We start from the raw sequence: 16,257 nt of genomic DNA, 5'->3' as shown, positions 1-16,257 counted from the left end.
GAAGAGGAGCAACGATGTCTGCTTAGTCTTCCCAGAGCAAACAGAGAAAGCTTTGTTAGTCCTAAATCCTTTAGTGAAGGAAGAAGAGAAAAATTGAGTGTCCTAATTTAGAAACTCCCACTTCAAACATGATGTTCAGATTTGACAGCTGTACTTTTGTGCAAGAGCCAAATTCCTTTCTGTTTCACACCCCATATCTTTTGTGGTACCCTTGCAATTTTCCCTACATTTTAACTCAATTTTCAGGTTTGCTTGATTTTGTTTGTATGTTAGGTAAAAACAGAGTCTTAGCAGGAAGGGGGGGTGGAAAACGCATCTTATAATTGTAAAATGAGTACACGAAAACTAGGCTTTGGTTAGTAGTGGGACATCACAGAACCAACCAACTTCGCGTTTTTGGAAGTCACCTAAATTCCTTTCTCTCTTATATGCCTTATTATCAAAATATTTTAAGTGTTTTCTTTTTTTGATCATTTGTGATGAGTGCCTATTCTGAGTATCACACAAATTTAAAAAGAAAACACTCATTACGTTTATTTAAAGGTCAGCATCCAGATGTAATGAATTCTTCATACCATTGGCAATGACTGGTCTCTGTAATCCTGTCTCAGTAGATGAAGTTTTGCCAGACTGTTCCAATTTCTAGCAGTTTGGTTGTGAGATAGTTTACACTGAGTATTTAAACTATATTTATTGTGGAAAAGTTTGCCATCAAAAAATTCTTACGCCTGTAATGTTTCTGGCTCAGTTGTTCACTTTGGTTTGGTTCACCCCATCTAAACCAACAAATAATCCTTCAACCAAAATTATATGCCTTCTTGGAACGCCACGTACTTCCGCTGGTAGTAACAACCGGAAAAATTTGGCAGTGAAGACAAATTTATGCTGCATGATCTGTTGGTGCACTTTCCAACAATATCATGGGGAAACAATTCTAGCCTTAAAACCCTTAAATTACAGGACATGTTTTGCCATGTTGAATATTCTTTCCACTTTGAAAACATTATAAGTCTGACTCTTGGAGTGTCTCTAGAGTCTTCCTAACTACCACGTTTTGCTGGTAACCCCTCTCTCAGCTTTTCAGCGGGGACCTATTTTCTTACTCTAGTCTTTAACTACAAATTATTACAACTCCTTAGGGAAATAACTTAGTGACATATGAATGTTCCAATTTTGACACTTAATAATACAAGAAAAAAGGTTGTGAAATCCTTTAAGATAAGTATATAATGTGATCCTGGGAATATGTGCCACTGCTCTTCTATCCCTTCACTGCTTGCCGAGTTACTTTTTGTAGGGAGGAAGAGGAAGCTTGGGAACGCAATGAACAGTTCTTCTAAGACTATTCTTTTCCTGCAAAAGTATGATTGCTAAAGTCTTAGATTTCAGCTGGGGAAAAAAGGTACACATTTGAGTAAAGAAAAAAAAAAAAACCAAAAAGAAAGTATGATGTATTCACAAGGATCTACTATATTCAGTTGTGTCATTGAAGAAAGAAAGGAGTCTGAAAGAAGCAAATTGTTTTGGAAATTTTCCATGTGAATCGAATGATAGTGAAGTCTGTACCTATTGCATTTTTCAAAGCAAACACTATAGGTAACTGATGATCTATGTCCTGCCAAATAGAATTGGATATATTGTTTTAAGGAGAGGGCTACAAAGATAATTAGGGGATTGGAGCATCTTTCTTATGAGGAAAGGCTTAGGCACTTGCGTCTTTTTAGTCTAGAGAAAAGAAGACTGAGGGGGGATCTTATCAATACTTACAAATACTTAAAGAGAGGGTGCCGGGTAGATGGCAGCAGTCTTTTTTCAGTGATGTTCAGTGATAGGACAAGAGGTAACAGGCACAAACTTGAATATAGGAAGCTCCATCTAAACATGAGGAGGGACTTGTTTCCTTTGAGGGTGGCAGAGCACTGGCACAGGCTGCCCAGAGAGGTGGTGGAGTCTCCCACTCTGGAGACATTCAGAAAGCACCTGGACGCCGTCCTGTGCAACCTGCTGTAGGAGACCCTGCTCTGGTGGGGGGGTTGGACTAGATGATCTCCAGAGGTCTCTTCCAACCCTGACCATTCTGTGATTCTGTGAGAACTGTACCAATGTAAAGTTCGTGCAACAGCATGCCCCAAATCCAGAAAAGAAAAAAAAAAAAAAAAAAAAAAAGCTAAAATAATTCAGAGATGTAAATCTGTTTTGTTCTTATCTTGCAAAAAATAAAGCCAGGCTTGCAACATGTGGCGCACAGGAACTTACATTCTAACTGTAGGTCCAATCTGTAATGTTAAAATTGGGATAGCTTAAGCTTAAGGAGGGTGAATATCAGCAAGCATATGTAGGCAGATATTGTTTTTTCATTAGCCTTGAGAAGAAATTATGCTTTATGAAAAAAGGAACAGAACGGTTTGTGTGAAATGAGGTGATAGAAACCTGGCGGAAGACTCTGCTGCTGGGGTCATAGGAACTGCTGAAGTGCAGAGCATTTTGCTCCGACAGTAAAGGGGAGTCTAACCTCTGTAAAACTTCACTCCAGGACATAGAGTATATCCGACTTGCACTTACTGTCTCGTATCTTCATGTACATGAAATATAGTTCTTATGCAGAAGTTTCCAGTTTTGTTGATGGAAATCTGTCTTTGATTCTTAGTATTAGAACTTATCCTTCAGTTGAAATGTGCTGCAATTTTTGGTTTCTTTTTGTTTGCTAATAAACACTAATAGATTTTTCATGTTCTACAACTGTAGCAGATTAATTAATTAAACTTTTTAAAATATGAAGTGAGGTTGTCTGAGTTGAGACTACCTCAATGTAGTTTAAACAGAGATTATCTGTCCCAGTCTGCTGAGTAGTAGTTGACCTTTGGGATTAAAACATTGTCGTCTTAGAATGTAGGAATTTCTTAGGCTTAGAAGGAAGGATGAGAACACAAGTAGAAATATTAGAAATGAAGGAGGAAATGTTTAATTGGAGAGCCTGAAAGAAATCATAAAGAAGTCAGCCGGCTCAGCCACTAGATGGCAGTTTAGTATTTTTGAATGGACTGTGCGAGGCACTTGTAAATCATTCCTGGGGGGTCCTACAGTAAGATAATATTTTATTTTATTTTATTTTAGTCAGAAAGTGGTGGCTTTCTGGTGGTTAATAAGTTATCCTGTAAAAAGTAAACACATTTACTGCGTTTAATCTGACCAAAGTCTAGTAATTGAAGCATCTCTCAAAGATAATAAAAACATGTCCTAAAAATAATAACAAAAATCCCAAAACATTAAAAGTTTAGAAAGTTCTGTTCTGTCACTGATAATCTTTTAAACCAGGGAAGGGAACCCATTTAATTTGGTGTACAAGGCTTCTGAATGACTGTCTTTGTAGTGATAATTTAAAAGATTTTCTGCTGAATTACCAAAATTTAAATAAAGAGCTCAATTTTCTGTTGGATATAAAATCATTTCTTCAACCATAATCTTGAATCTTTTTTCAATTGAGTTCTGGTGAGGGAGGAAAAAAAAAAAAAAGTGCATCTGACATTTTTATCAATTAATTGACATACATAAAATATAAATGGTAGACTCCATATTTAAATAAAAATAAATAAAGGAGTATAATATGTCAAGCCTGTGTGGTAGAAAAATAGAGGCAGTTAATTCTCAGAACAAATGTTAGTATTTTGTATTATATCCAGACTTCACAATACTTGGATTGACTTCCGTTGTTTTGCTTGAAGGCAGGGTTTGCTTCTTTAAAAGGAACAATACATTGGTATAATTTTCAGTGGAGTGACAATAGCACATTTTTGGACTCTTCCTCCTGGCCATGGTGAGACTAAAATTTGTTTTGTTCTAATCTGTGGTCTTGATGTTAATGTCAAGATGAAGTTTAACTTATATGCTCATTTCGATTTGAAAGTCTCTTTATTCTGTTTTTCCTCTTTAATACATGTCATGCTACCTCAATTATAGCTCTGAAATAATATAAAAAGCATAGAGTAATTTAGGGCTGAACAGACATCAGGAGGTCGTGCTGTCCAATCTCTTCCACACCAGCAGCCCCCCTCAAGCACGGCTGGCTTAGGTGTTTGGTTGTTTTTCTCAGGATTTTGCTCATCTCCAGGGATAGCTGTATGGTAGTGCTACTATGTACTTCCTGCTTTGCCTAGTCAGTGGTCAAATGAGAAGACTTGTGATGTTTCTGACGTGTTGTTTTGATAACAGCTTAAGGAGATGAAAACGTGTGCTCTAAAAGCACATATATTTTCTGTGAGTTACTTCTAAATCAAATACTATGAATTTACAGGCATTGATTAAAATTCTCAAGAAAATACTGTTTGAGTTCAAGTGATTAATCTGATTTCACAACTTCTACATCACAGACTTTTACGAAAATATGACAGTGCATAATATAAGTTTTGCATCGTAATTATAATGAGCATTCTGCATTTTCCATTTTGACTATGCTTTATACTTAGGCACAACCAGACGGACTTTTTTGTCATTTTAGGTACAACTTCTTTGAAAAGTAGCGCCAATCATAAGTTTCAGGCAATAATAAGGCCTGAACAGTGTGCTTGAAAATTCTATCCAATGGAAGTTGACTTAGGATTTACAGACTTCCCTTTCTTCTGTCATTGATGGGAAAACAAGGAGAAATGAGAGTAGAACTGAGAAACTTATTTTAACCAGAATTGCTTGGTGGTACTTAAAATCCGTGGCTATAATGAGAGGGAATTTCTTCTTTCTCGAGAGGTGAATTATTGTATGGGATGGTGCTTGGGTAGGAAGAATTACTTCTTTTTTTGTCTGTCTGTGATTCTGAGCACTGGTATATTTTATTCTCTTGCCTTTTACATTGAGCTCCCTGTAAAATACTGGCAGAGCACTGTCACTTCTCTGAAGAAGCCATGAGTAGAAATGCATGATAGGAATACACTTATTGAAAATGCAACTTTAAATTGTTTTCTATTTTCTTCGCTGACTCCTCACTCTTTGTACTTGTGAAAATAGGTAAATTGAGAGAGTGTTCGTTCCATCTATGCAATCCTGGTCAGAGCAAAATACATAGCAGAGCTGTATTTATGAATTATTAAAATACATTTTTTTTCTTAAATTCTCTCTCTAAAACTGCAATCCTATTTCATATGAAAATCTATAAAGTCCCCCTCTCCCAAAATTTTGTTTAAATTGGGATTTTGATTATTTCTGTATGAAATTCCTCTCACCTTTTGGAGACAAGTGGAAACAAAGAGTTTATGTATAATCAATGATACCATACTATATTTGGATTCTATAGAATATTTTGGGTATTATAGTACTTACCTACCTTCCAAACTTTTTTTAAAAGAACTCCACAGAAATTAAATTTAAGAGAACACATGAAGAAATCATATTAAATACAAGACCACAGTATGAAAAAGTGTGTATATATGTTTGTGTGTATGTATGTGTGTATGTGTATATGTACACACATATAGATGCACGTTCCATAAAATGTGTCTCCAAAGAATATCTGGTCACCGAAAGAAAAGTTTTACTTGTGGCATTGCTAACAGGACAAACTGATCTTATTTGTCAACTTGGCTTAACCTATTTGAGAAACCTCATCCAGTCAAAAGTGAGCCATGTTCTAAAGATTAAATTCTTGGTTTATTTCTCTCGGCATTAAAGGTCAGGCGATAGTTTACAGTGCTGTAGATCCTGAGAATTTCCACAGGACTCTGTGTGTGGAAAAGAGATGAGAAATGCTTTTCTTAGTAAAAATGGATTTTTTTTTAACGTAGAAATAGCCAAAATTATAAAAAAAAAAAAAAAAACAAAAAAAAAAAAAACACACACAAAAAAACCCAACAAACCAAAAACAACAATAAAAAAACCAAACCAAAGCAGAAAAACAACCATAACCGTGGTATATCGCCATACTTGAATGAGAACTTAAAAGTAAAGCCAAGAAGAATTTTTATTCTTCGGATAGAAAGCAGACTAAGCAATTTAACTTCTACTTGTAATCAGATCGAAAGATAGTTATCATTAGGTTCTCCATCTTAATTTGGTAAAAGTAAAACCAGTAAGATCGCTTTTTTTCTGTATTTTTAAATCCATATTTTTCTTTTATTTGTTCTGTGGAGAATATGCCAGTAGATATATTCAAAGCCCAAAACTACTGGTAAAAATTAACTCACATATTTCTGAAGGTTACTTACTTTCTTTTTTTTTTTTTCAATATTTCACTTTTCCTGAAAAGACAAATGATATTTTTTTCATGTCCATGATACCAAAAAGTTTTTACTTAACCTCTCAAAAGATAAAGCTCATCTTTGATGATTTGATTGTGTTTGATTTTATCTAATGTTCTCTCACCCAAAATGATACAGCTTTACTTTTAATATAGCCTTCACACTTTCAAAGAGTTAGAGAAGCTGACTGACCTCCAGACCCCTGCCTTCAGCATGTTCATGGATACATTTGTGAAGACTCTTACACCATTTTTTCAAACTTCTTCTGCTGTGAGTAGTAAGCTCATATTTCAGGGTAGTGAAGCCTATTCATCCCTTTCTACAAAGATTTATTCTTATTGTGGATATTTTTTGCTGCTTATTCCCTGCTGGAAGCCTGAAACAAAAGCGACATGTGAACCTCCCATTTTGTGGTCTGGCTGAACTCTGGGATAAAAAGGGCAAGTACTGTGTAGAAGCATCACACTCTGGACAGTTGCTTGTGGCAAAGTTCACCTGGAAAATCATTACCTTTTGTCTTCTCTGGTACTGGACTGTCAGGCGTTCTGAATCCTTCAAACTTAGATTATTAGTGTTCACATTTTGGGCAATAGAATCCTTACTGATATTTCTAGCATAAAAACTAGTATAGTTTCTGTATGTAAAGAACACAGAAGTAATAATAGAATAAGATAATTCACACGGTGACTACTTCCCAGGTTGCTGGTCAATCTCAAGTTGAATCTAAAATTAAGAAAAGGCCCAGTGTGAAAAAGTGAAAAAGAAAACTCCTTTCTCTAGTATGCCAATGCGGCAATGTTCAAGCTATGATAAATTTTATTTTGTTTTAACAGAACGAGGCGAATGGTTGGCTTGGCCTGGATATATAGGAAAACTACTCACACTTTTTAGACTCGTAGCTAAAATACTTCAGGACAAATGCAGGTGATAGAAGAAAGGAAGTGATTCATCGTGTGACAGTCATTTCGATAAACAGCCTAAATTCTGAGCAGAAAATAAATCCAGAACAGTTTTATCCCAACTTTTAAGGAAATCTGTGATTATTAAGGTACCTGTTTCTTATTGGATTGCTGGCATAGGTGTCTAGGTTTTCATTCTCTCTTCCTCTGCTGAAAGGCCCAAGTGCAGCTAATGTTATTCTAGAAGTCTTTGCGATCAACAGCAGAACACCTAAAAACCCAGCAGAAATAGGCAAAGTAGGGTTATATTAAAGTTAATAAAGTTGAACCTCCTTTTTAGGTTTTTTTTTTACTCTTTTCTTTCTACACTTATTCCCACTTACATACTTGTTTTACATTGGATGAGTGACAGAACAGTTAAACCAGTTTCTGGGCTAGATGAAGCTATATGGAGGCGTAAGGCTTTTTTGAAGTCTTTATTCTTTACTGCTGAACTGTTTTATGCTTCTCTAATAATGATAGTTGATGTATGCTAGGAGAGAAGCCTCCGAGACTTGGCGGGGTATTGTTGTTCAGGGTTTTTTTTTTTTGCTTGGTTGGTTGTTTTTTGCAAATAAAGCTGGTCTAAAACTTTCTGGGCAATCAGGCTGAAAAATGCTATTTGTGCAGTCTAAAAGTAATATTATGTAAGATGGCAGTAATTATACTTGACTGTTGGGTAGCTCCTAGGGTGGTCAGTGGGTCTGTGAGATTTTATTTTATCTTGTCTTGTCTGCAGTCTACAAAAATTCTTTTGAGTTTCCTATTGTAGCAGAACTTGCAGATACCCTAAGGTTATATTTCTGCTGTTAAGAGTCTTACAACTTATAGAGAGAAAACTTTCAATCTTTGATGCATTTCAGGTTGGGTTTTGTTTTTTTTTTTTTTATTATTATTATTTAATAAAATGGGAACTGTAAAGAACTGGGATCTTATCCTCTGATGTGCACTTAGCCCAGGGACAAGGAATTCAAACTGTTTGGGAACAGAAGCTTTAAGAAACTGAATCTGAACAAAACTGTGTTCTTCTAATTCTACTCCTTCAGCAGTTCTCCCTGATGCCATTTGGCAAATTTGCCAGCTTTTGACTCAACTTCTACTCCTGTAAAACTAAAATGCTGCAATGATCTTTGAGGATTAAGTGAAATGTGAGAGTTAATTAAATGGATTTTGTTTGAATGCAAATCAAGTGTCCATCAGTACTTGTCATTTGACAATCGCTGTAGCACTGAAAATTTCTGTTAAAATGTTGTATCTCCTTTTCTTAAGGTTGAATTGCAGTTACAAGAAGCAGCTTTGAAAATCACAGCTTTAAAAAGAAACCTGAATAGAGATCACATTTCTCTGAATTAAATTCTTACTTTGGCACTACTTTGTGCCATTCGGTGAGCGTGTGTACTCAAAACTTTTTCCCTTCGTATAGAAAAGAGGCATTTGTTAACAGAGTGGTTGGAAAGAGCATCCTTTCAAGTAATTGGATGCTGCTACTGCCATCGGGTGTTGACTTATTGGAAGACCTGAGGGCTCTTTTATTTTGCCATCATAGTCCTGTTTAACTGTATGCTTCTATTCCCTGTTCATGCTTGCAATCAGGTAGCAGTATAGACTCCGAATCATGAATTCTGATGTAGAGAAACTAAAAGGTTAATGTTTTGGGGGGAAAAAAAACTAGAGGTATAATCCTATCATCTCGTTATGAATTCTACTCAGAGAGGAAATTTCATGACACTAAGTGACAAATTGCTGAAAATGATCAAACTGCTGATGCAACTTGTTGGCTTGTAATAGTAGAAGGCATTAACTTCTAAAACTAAACTGTAATGTGTCTTTATTTTTCAAATATTCCAAAATTACCATTAAGAACTGTCATTATGTTTATTTTCAGAAGAAAAAGACACATTATGGCTGTTCATAAAGTATATAAGTGAATGCAAGTTGAGATAGATATAGATAAATATATAATATAGACACACATATATATGTGTTTGTATATATATAAATATAGACTAGGGCACAGCCTATAATTCCCCAGATGTGTGCAGTTTTTTTCTGCTTGGAAATTTAGTTATAGAAGGGTCTATAGGTTTCAGTCACTCATCTGAGAAACTAGGACGTCAGACTCAGTACAGAAAGTAGCTGCAATTTGAGCTTTTACATGTTTGAAGATCCTGGGCATGTTCTATCCATATAGATCAGTTTTGTGCTGGATGTCTGATGTGCACATGTGGAAAACATGACAAGATTGGAATGAATTGGATGTAATGTATGGGCTTTTGGGACATGTGCAGATCCAAGTGTACAACCTTTATACAGTAAAGCCAGTAATCCCGGATCAGTTGGATACTGTACATACACAAGTCTCTCAGTGCAACACAGACACAGTCAGGCCATCAGTCCCAGATTGAGCATCGAATTCACTGCACATGGAATATGTACAACCTGTTTGCGAAATGCTGTGCACCATTCTATAGCCATACACCTCTGGAACTTTTTTCCTGCTCACATCTTTCACACTGAAGTCACCTGGATAAAGCAAGGCTTAAGCTTCCACCTTTCTTTCTTTCTTTACAGAAAGAAGACTCTTCCACAGTACCTGGGTCCTGGGTAAGAACTCTAGGCAAGACAGAGTTCCCTCATATCTCTTTTAAACCCCGTAGGTTTCCGCTGTGGAATTGTCCTTTGAATTAGAAAAACCTTCTTTTCATTATGTGTATTTTTTTATCTGGGTCTTCTGGTTCTTGTCAACATCTTTTTGACCATCTTTTACATATGTGAAAAATTAAGTCTTCCCTTACTTAGTCTTCTAATCAAACTGTCTAATTTTCATTTCTGATTGGACTTAAATATATTTTGCATTTTCTTCCTTGTTGAGGATATTGGAAACATGCCGTGGCTTATGCTTGTTTGATACAGCCCTTTCTTATCTTGAGCAAGACTTTAAGCTTCTTGCTAGGGGAAAGGCAGAAATCTAATTAAACTAGTCTGAGGGCATCTTAAAAGTCAATTAATATCTCTATCTACAATAATTACTGAAGCATATAAATTCTCGGGCTTTGTTTTGGGTTCTGTCTGTTTGTTTTTTAAATCAAATAAATTCAAAGTATGTAATTTCCTCTGGATAGATATCTCGTTTGTTCATAATATGCTGTTTCTGGGAAAACCTGGATATATTGGTGATTCTTAGGTAACAACACAATAGCAAATAACCAGGTTGTTTGAAATGCTATGTCTCAAGGACAGCAGAAAAATTGTTTCTTAGGGCATGGGGTAAAAAGTCACTGTAATTCATCAATTCTCTTTTTTTTTTTTTTTCTGAATTGCTTAATCATCTCACTTGATTGCCCTTTTTTTTAAAAAAAAAACAAAAACAACTTTAAAAAAATACTTCTTCTCTTGAAAGAAATTTCATGGTCTAGAGGGTAAATTCTCTTGCAAAACAGTGAATTTCAGGTTTTTCCTGTAGTTCAGGTAGAATTTCAGGATTTGAGGATTACCTCTTTTTCTTGTGAAAAGTTGAATCCCATCTCCTGAGTAAAGGAGTTTTTAAAATGGTGAACTGTTCTGAGATCAGCCATCATTAAGGTAAATCTCTTCAGAACCATTTAACATTGTGTCTAATCCTGTTGGCTTCAGTTTGTGGCAGGAATGAATTTTCTAATTCAGATAGAATTGAGAGGCTGTATCTGTCAGAAAATCCTTGGTGGAGTGTTCTTACAGTGTAAAATGGGAGCTTTAGGAGAGTTACAGTCTGGGGAAACTGGATTTGTTCTCAAATAACTGAAAGCTGGTGTATGGCCTTAATAATCCTAGGAACAGATTTCCTTTGATTATGTTGCCTTTTGAAGAACTGATAGGTCTTATTATTGGATTTGCAGGTGACTGGTAGGGGGATAAGAGCAGATGAAACAAAGGGGTAATAAAATGTTCTCTTTCTGCTTTATAATGAAGTTCTTCAGCAAAAGTGTTGCTGCTACAAAATATTGAGTTATTAAAGGAAACTGAGTGGATTGAAGCACCATGAGTAGTCTGTAATGGAAACGCCTTTTTCAGCCTGTTTTCCTTGTTATAATACTGTTTGTTAATATGTCTGCTGTGTTCATTCCTTCACTGTTCATTGAAAAATCATTTTTTTGATGTTCCTTTCTCTGGTTTACGTTTCTTTTCAAAATTTGGTAGGGAGACCTAGTTGTAATCCATAACTTTCAGTTCAAACTGTCATTCCAGAAAGTTCAAACAATGTAGAGGACTGTAAGTTTTGATAAAGGTGCTTCAAAATCAAACACTATTTGGCTTAAATATAGTAGCTGCTGTTTTATTTCTGGGATTGCTTTAGGATAGCTAGGAAGCTCTAAGACAAACACAAAATTGAGATTTTATGTTTGAAAACCAATTCTGTGCAGAAACAATTTTTAAAGTATTAATGAACATATATTTTATTAATAGTCCCCCGCTGGAAGTTACAACTTCATTTTCCAGAAAGAAAAATGACTTTTAAATGTTTCATGTGTCAAAGGATGAGATGAAAAACATCATCTTCCTGAAACAAATCAAGGCAATTAGTATATCAGGTATTGTATGTTTATTTGTAGGCTTCTTTACAAGACCTGTAAAATCTCAATATTTGAAAGATTTACTATAAAGTAAGCAGTTCCATCCATGAAGCTTATGATTTTATATAAAGGAACAAAATGCAGTAAACTTTTGCTGCAATCACTTGGGAAACCTGTTGCATGACAAACTTAATTAAACTAAATGCTTGACGTGCTGACCAGTATTCCAAATTTGAAGGGGTGGGGGGAAGTACTAAAAAGTACATGCATGAAATGAGAAAATAAGAAGTTCTTTACTAAAAGATTTCGTGTTGTAAAGTCATGTCTGTTCTATCTCCTGTTCAACTTTACTGAATAAGTACAAATGACTATTTTTGGACTAGGTTGCTTCTTTTGCTACCTTTTGATAAAAGCACTTACCCATTAAATTTAGTACAGTTTTTACTGGTATTTATTTAAAAACATAGGAAGTATTGTGCTATTTAAGGCTAATGGTTCCTCTACTCAGTCTACAGCAAGCAAGATCAGATGCTTCAGAGGAAGATACAAAAAATGTGGAAACTGTCAAATACAGAATAACCATTCCAGACAGGAAGCTTTTCTAATGATACTCAGTCTGTCACTCGGCAGAGGAGTTTCAAATTTGGGGTGGGAGGAAAGTTCTCTTAATTTTGTCTTACTACTTTTCCTTCCCAAGCATGCTGGCTGGACAAAAACATAATTACTCTCTTCTGAGGTTAGTTGTTTCTGAGAAGTGTACATTTATGTTCTGCATTCCTAATCTGTATTGTATTATTAAGGTGTATATTGAAACTCAGCAGTCAGTAGTGTGTTGAGTCTGTTATGCACAGCGCATCCTTTTGAAGAACTACTTAACATAGTTTCAGTTAACAGAGTTGAAGTAATGCAGTGCCTTTCCCACTGCCGTGTGTGCATATCCATGCCTACACAAACGCTTACACTACTTGTGCTCAGTGGTTTTTGGTTGTTTTCTTGGTCAGGGTATGTGGGGGTAGGGAGGGGTTGATGCTGATTTTTGATTTTGCCAAATATAATCACAGTCTAAAATATGCTTATATTGGTGAAGGTAGTTTCATAATGAAGCAAGTCATTTTCCTCAGCTGTCGTCTTCCACTGTGAGATGCACCTAGCCAAAATGATACCTCCATTTTTGAAGGCTTGTCTTAATTGGCTTACATCAGAACATCTGGAATACCAATATTCTTGATCTAAGTTTAATTTTTTTATATAGTTATGAAAGTTACATGTTTTGTGCTTATCATATATTTATTTTGTTTTGAAGGATGATTTTGAGGCGACATCTGAGGAGCGTGCCAGTGTAATCCAACAACTTGAGCAAACTATTGAGGATCTGAGGACCAAAATTGCAGCACTAGAGAAACAGTTCCCTGCTGCAGAGGTACAGGCTTCTGGGAAGGAGCAGGAAAATGAGCACACGCACGCAGTCTGCGGGGAACTCACCAGTGTGACTCTTCAAACGAACAGAGAGGATACTGTACCCAGGACTGTGTCACAAGCAAGATCCGTACAAACATCACCAACAGAGGACTATTTAACACACACAATGCCTTCAGCCAATGCACTGCCACAGCCACCCCCCCCACCACACTTAGAAGGGGGCAAAAGTGAAGGGCCACCTCAGAAATTGCCAGCTCTAGAACTACAGCCCACGTTTTGTTCCGAAATCTCCTTAATTCTGTCACCGAAGCTAATCTCAGTGCCGCTGGATGCAAGCCAATCAGTACAGAGTATGCCGCAGTCACCTCTTCCAGGATCCAAAGTTAATTTGTCCCTTGCATTTGAAGGAGAGACTGAAATGCCAGATTCTCATCAACTTCTAAGTACTGCAGATGTGACTTGTAGTGAACGTCCTCCTTCTTTGCCCCCTGAGCCCACATGTAGCATTCCCCCATCACTGCCAGCCACCAAACCGGCTGCTCCCCTGTCTGGAGCACATGGCCCTTTCCTTGCCACTCCCATGTCCATGGCAGGAATACCACCCCCACCACCCCTGCCCAGCTCAGGACTCCCTCCTCCTGCTGGCTCAGCAGCGCCATACCTGGGCCACTCTTTGCCGGGCATGCCACCACCCCCCCCTCCTCCTCCTCCACCTTTGCCAAGCGGGGAGATACCGACGATGTCTCCAGCCCCTCCTCTCCCATGTGCTGGAGTACCACCACCACCTCTGCCACCACCTTTGCCTGGAGTAGGAGTCCCACCCTCTCTGCCCGGTTGGGGCATCCCACCTCCCCCTCCACCACCACCTTTACCTGGGACTGGTGTCCTTCCCCCACCTCCTCCTCTGCCTGGCCTGGGAATGCCACCCCTACCTCCAGCACTACCTTTGCCTGGAGCAGGACTGCCACCACCTCCACCCCCTCTGCCCGGAGGGGTCATCCGGCCCCCCCCTCCACCCCCTCCACCCCCTCTGCCTGGTGCCGGTGTCCCCCCTCCACCTCCTCCACCCCCTCTGCCTGGTGCCGGTGTCCCCCCTCCACCTCCTCCACCCCCTCTGCCTGGTGCCGGTGTCCCCCCTCCACCTCCTCCACCCCCTCTGCCTGGTGCCGGTGTCCCCCCTCCACCCCCTCCACCCCCTCTGCCTGGTGCCGGTGTCCCCCCTCCACCTCCTCCACCCCCTCTGCCTGGTGCCGGTGTCCCCCCTCCACCTCCTCCACCCCCTCTGCCTGGTGCCGGTGTCCCCCCTCCACCTCCTCCACCCCCTCTGCCTGGTGCCGGTGTCCCCCCTCCACCACCTCTGCCTGGTGCCGGTGTCCCTCCACCACCCCCTCCTTTGCCTGGGTTGGGGATGCCACCTCCAGCCCCACCTCCTTTGCCTGGAGAAGCACCACCCCTTCCAGCATCAGCCCAGGGCAGCACCTACCCAGCAGTTCCACAGGTCTGTGGGTTTCTTCCTCCTCCGTTACCATCTGGTTTATTTGCAATGGGGATGAATCAGGAGAAAGGGAGCAGGAAACATGTAATAGAGCCTTCTCGGCCAATGAAGCCTCTTTATTGGACAAGGATTCAGCTCCACAGTAAAAGGTAAGTTGTAAGGTTGTAAAGAGAGTGGTGTTTTCACTTTATGGCTGTCCTGATAGTGTCATATGTTATGAGCAAAAGTATTAATTTACTACTAGGTAGGTCTTTGCGAGAACTTTATTGCAAACAGGATTTTATTTATAGTTGGATATGTAAATAGGGTGCCGGTTTTATGTAAAACGAACAAACTGAGTAACGTTATTTGCACATGAAAGCTCTATGAGGGTGGTGTTTTCAGCTGTCCTTTGGGGTTACATGCTACATGTTGACCAGAGTCTGGGTGTGACTGTGTGCACTAAGCATTCTGTGAGATGGCTTTTTAAAATGTCATATTTGTGCTTCCCCTCAACTTTCAAGATAGCGTTGGTCTCTCTCTGGAGCTGCTTGCACGTTTTGGTAGTGTCTTCCTTCTAGATGAATGTATGCTGAACATATTTTATCCTCTCTCCTTTCTCCCGTGACCTAGAAATCTTTTTTTTTTTTTTTTTTTTTTTCCTCACCTTGAACACTTAATAGGCAGGTTCAAACTGCAATTTATTTGCATGGCACCATAAAGCTATTCTGGTAGCCCTTACTTTGATATGACCTCGATATACATATTTTTGGATGTTGATGTTTTTTGTTTGTTTGTAAAATATCATTCTTCATCGTGAAAAGAAGTTTCCTTATTAATCTTTTATTTATGTCTCGGAGTACTGATTGTAAAACTCTTCTGCTCTTATTTAATGATTAATTTCTTCTTCCTTTTCAAGTTCTTGCCACTGTCACACAGGTGGTTTGCAAATAACTGTCTGTTTCTACTTCCCTTTGTGTCCATGTCTGTGTGTTTTATATCCTATATACGGCCTATTTATATTCCTATGTATGTAAAGGGTGTGACTGAGCCTGACCATTATTGTGTGTGAACAAAGAAATATGGGGGAGAATCAACAGTATATCTCATCAAAACGCTGCTAGTAGAAGTTAGGCAACAACTTTTAAATTGCTGCTATTTTATTTTCTTCATTCCTCCATTTATGACCTTATTTAGTTTGACGCTGCCCTACATAGGTCTTTTGCTTAACTTTAGAGATTCTAGTGCTTCACTTGTGTGGGAAAAAATTGAAGAGCCTTCCATAGATTATCATGAGTTTGAAGAACTGTTTTCTAAAACAGCTGTTAAAGAGAGGAAGAAACCCATTTCGGACACCATTACAAAAACAAAGACTAAACAAGTGAGTACTCATTTCATTTCAGATCTTTTCTAGGCTGTTTTTTACATAAGGACAGATTTTTGCATGCAGCTGAGATTAAATTTGCCTGGTGTGAAATTGTTACCATATATATATACACTATATAGAAATACCAGAAAAGGAGAGAATGTAGGATGGGTTTCAAAGCTATATGAGTTGCATAAGAATTACCATGACTTCAGAGAAAAATTACATTTAAAAATCTAAGTCCTAATGTTATACCAATCACAACAGTTGTAAGTTTGTATTGTGT

General features: G+C 38.1%; 1 protein-coding gene across 1 annotated transcript in view; it reads left to right on the top strand.

Moving 5' to 3' along the window:
• The window catches only part of FMN2 (formin 2), a gene marked incomplete at both ends in the record, with an annotated part of 161,854 nt that overhangs the window by 41,520 nt on the left and 104,077 nt on the right, over positions 1–16,257 (top strand). The window contains 3 exons of the mRNA XM_082481187.1: positions 9,734–9,766; positions 13,016–14,775; positions 15,842–15,986. Of these exons, the coding sequence (XP_082337313.1) occupies positions 9,734–9,766; positions 13,016–14,775; positions 15,842–15,986 (1,938 nt within the window). The remainder of the gene's footprint in view (positions 1–9,733; positions 9,767–13,015; positions 14,776–15,841; positions 15,987–16,257) is intronic.

The sequence above is a fragment of the Vanellus vanellus genome (assembly GCF_965231255.1).
Source record: "Vanellus vanellus genome assembly, chromosome: 3".
Classification (NCBI taxonomy): domain Eukaryota; kingdom Metazoa; phylum Chordata; class Aves; order Charadriiformes; family Charadriidae; genus Vanellus; species Vanellus vanellus.
This window is presented reverse-complemented; position numbering and strand designations above follow the sequence as displayed.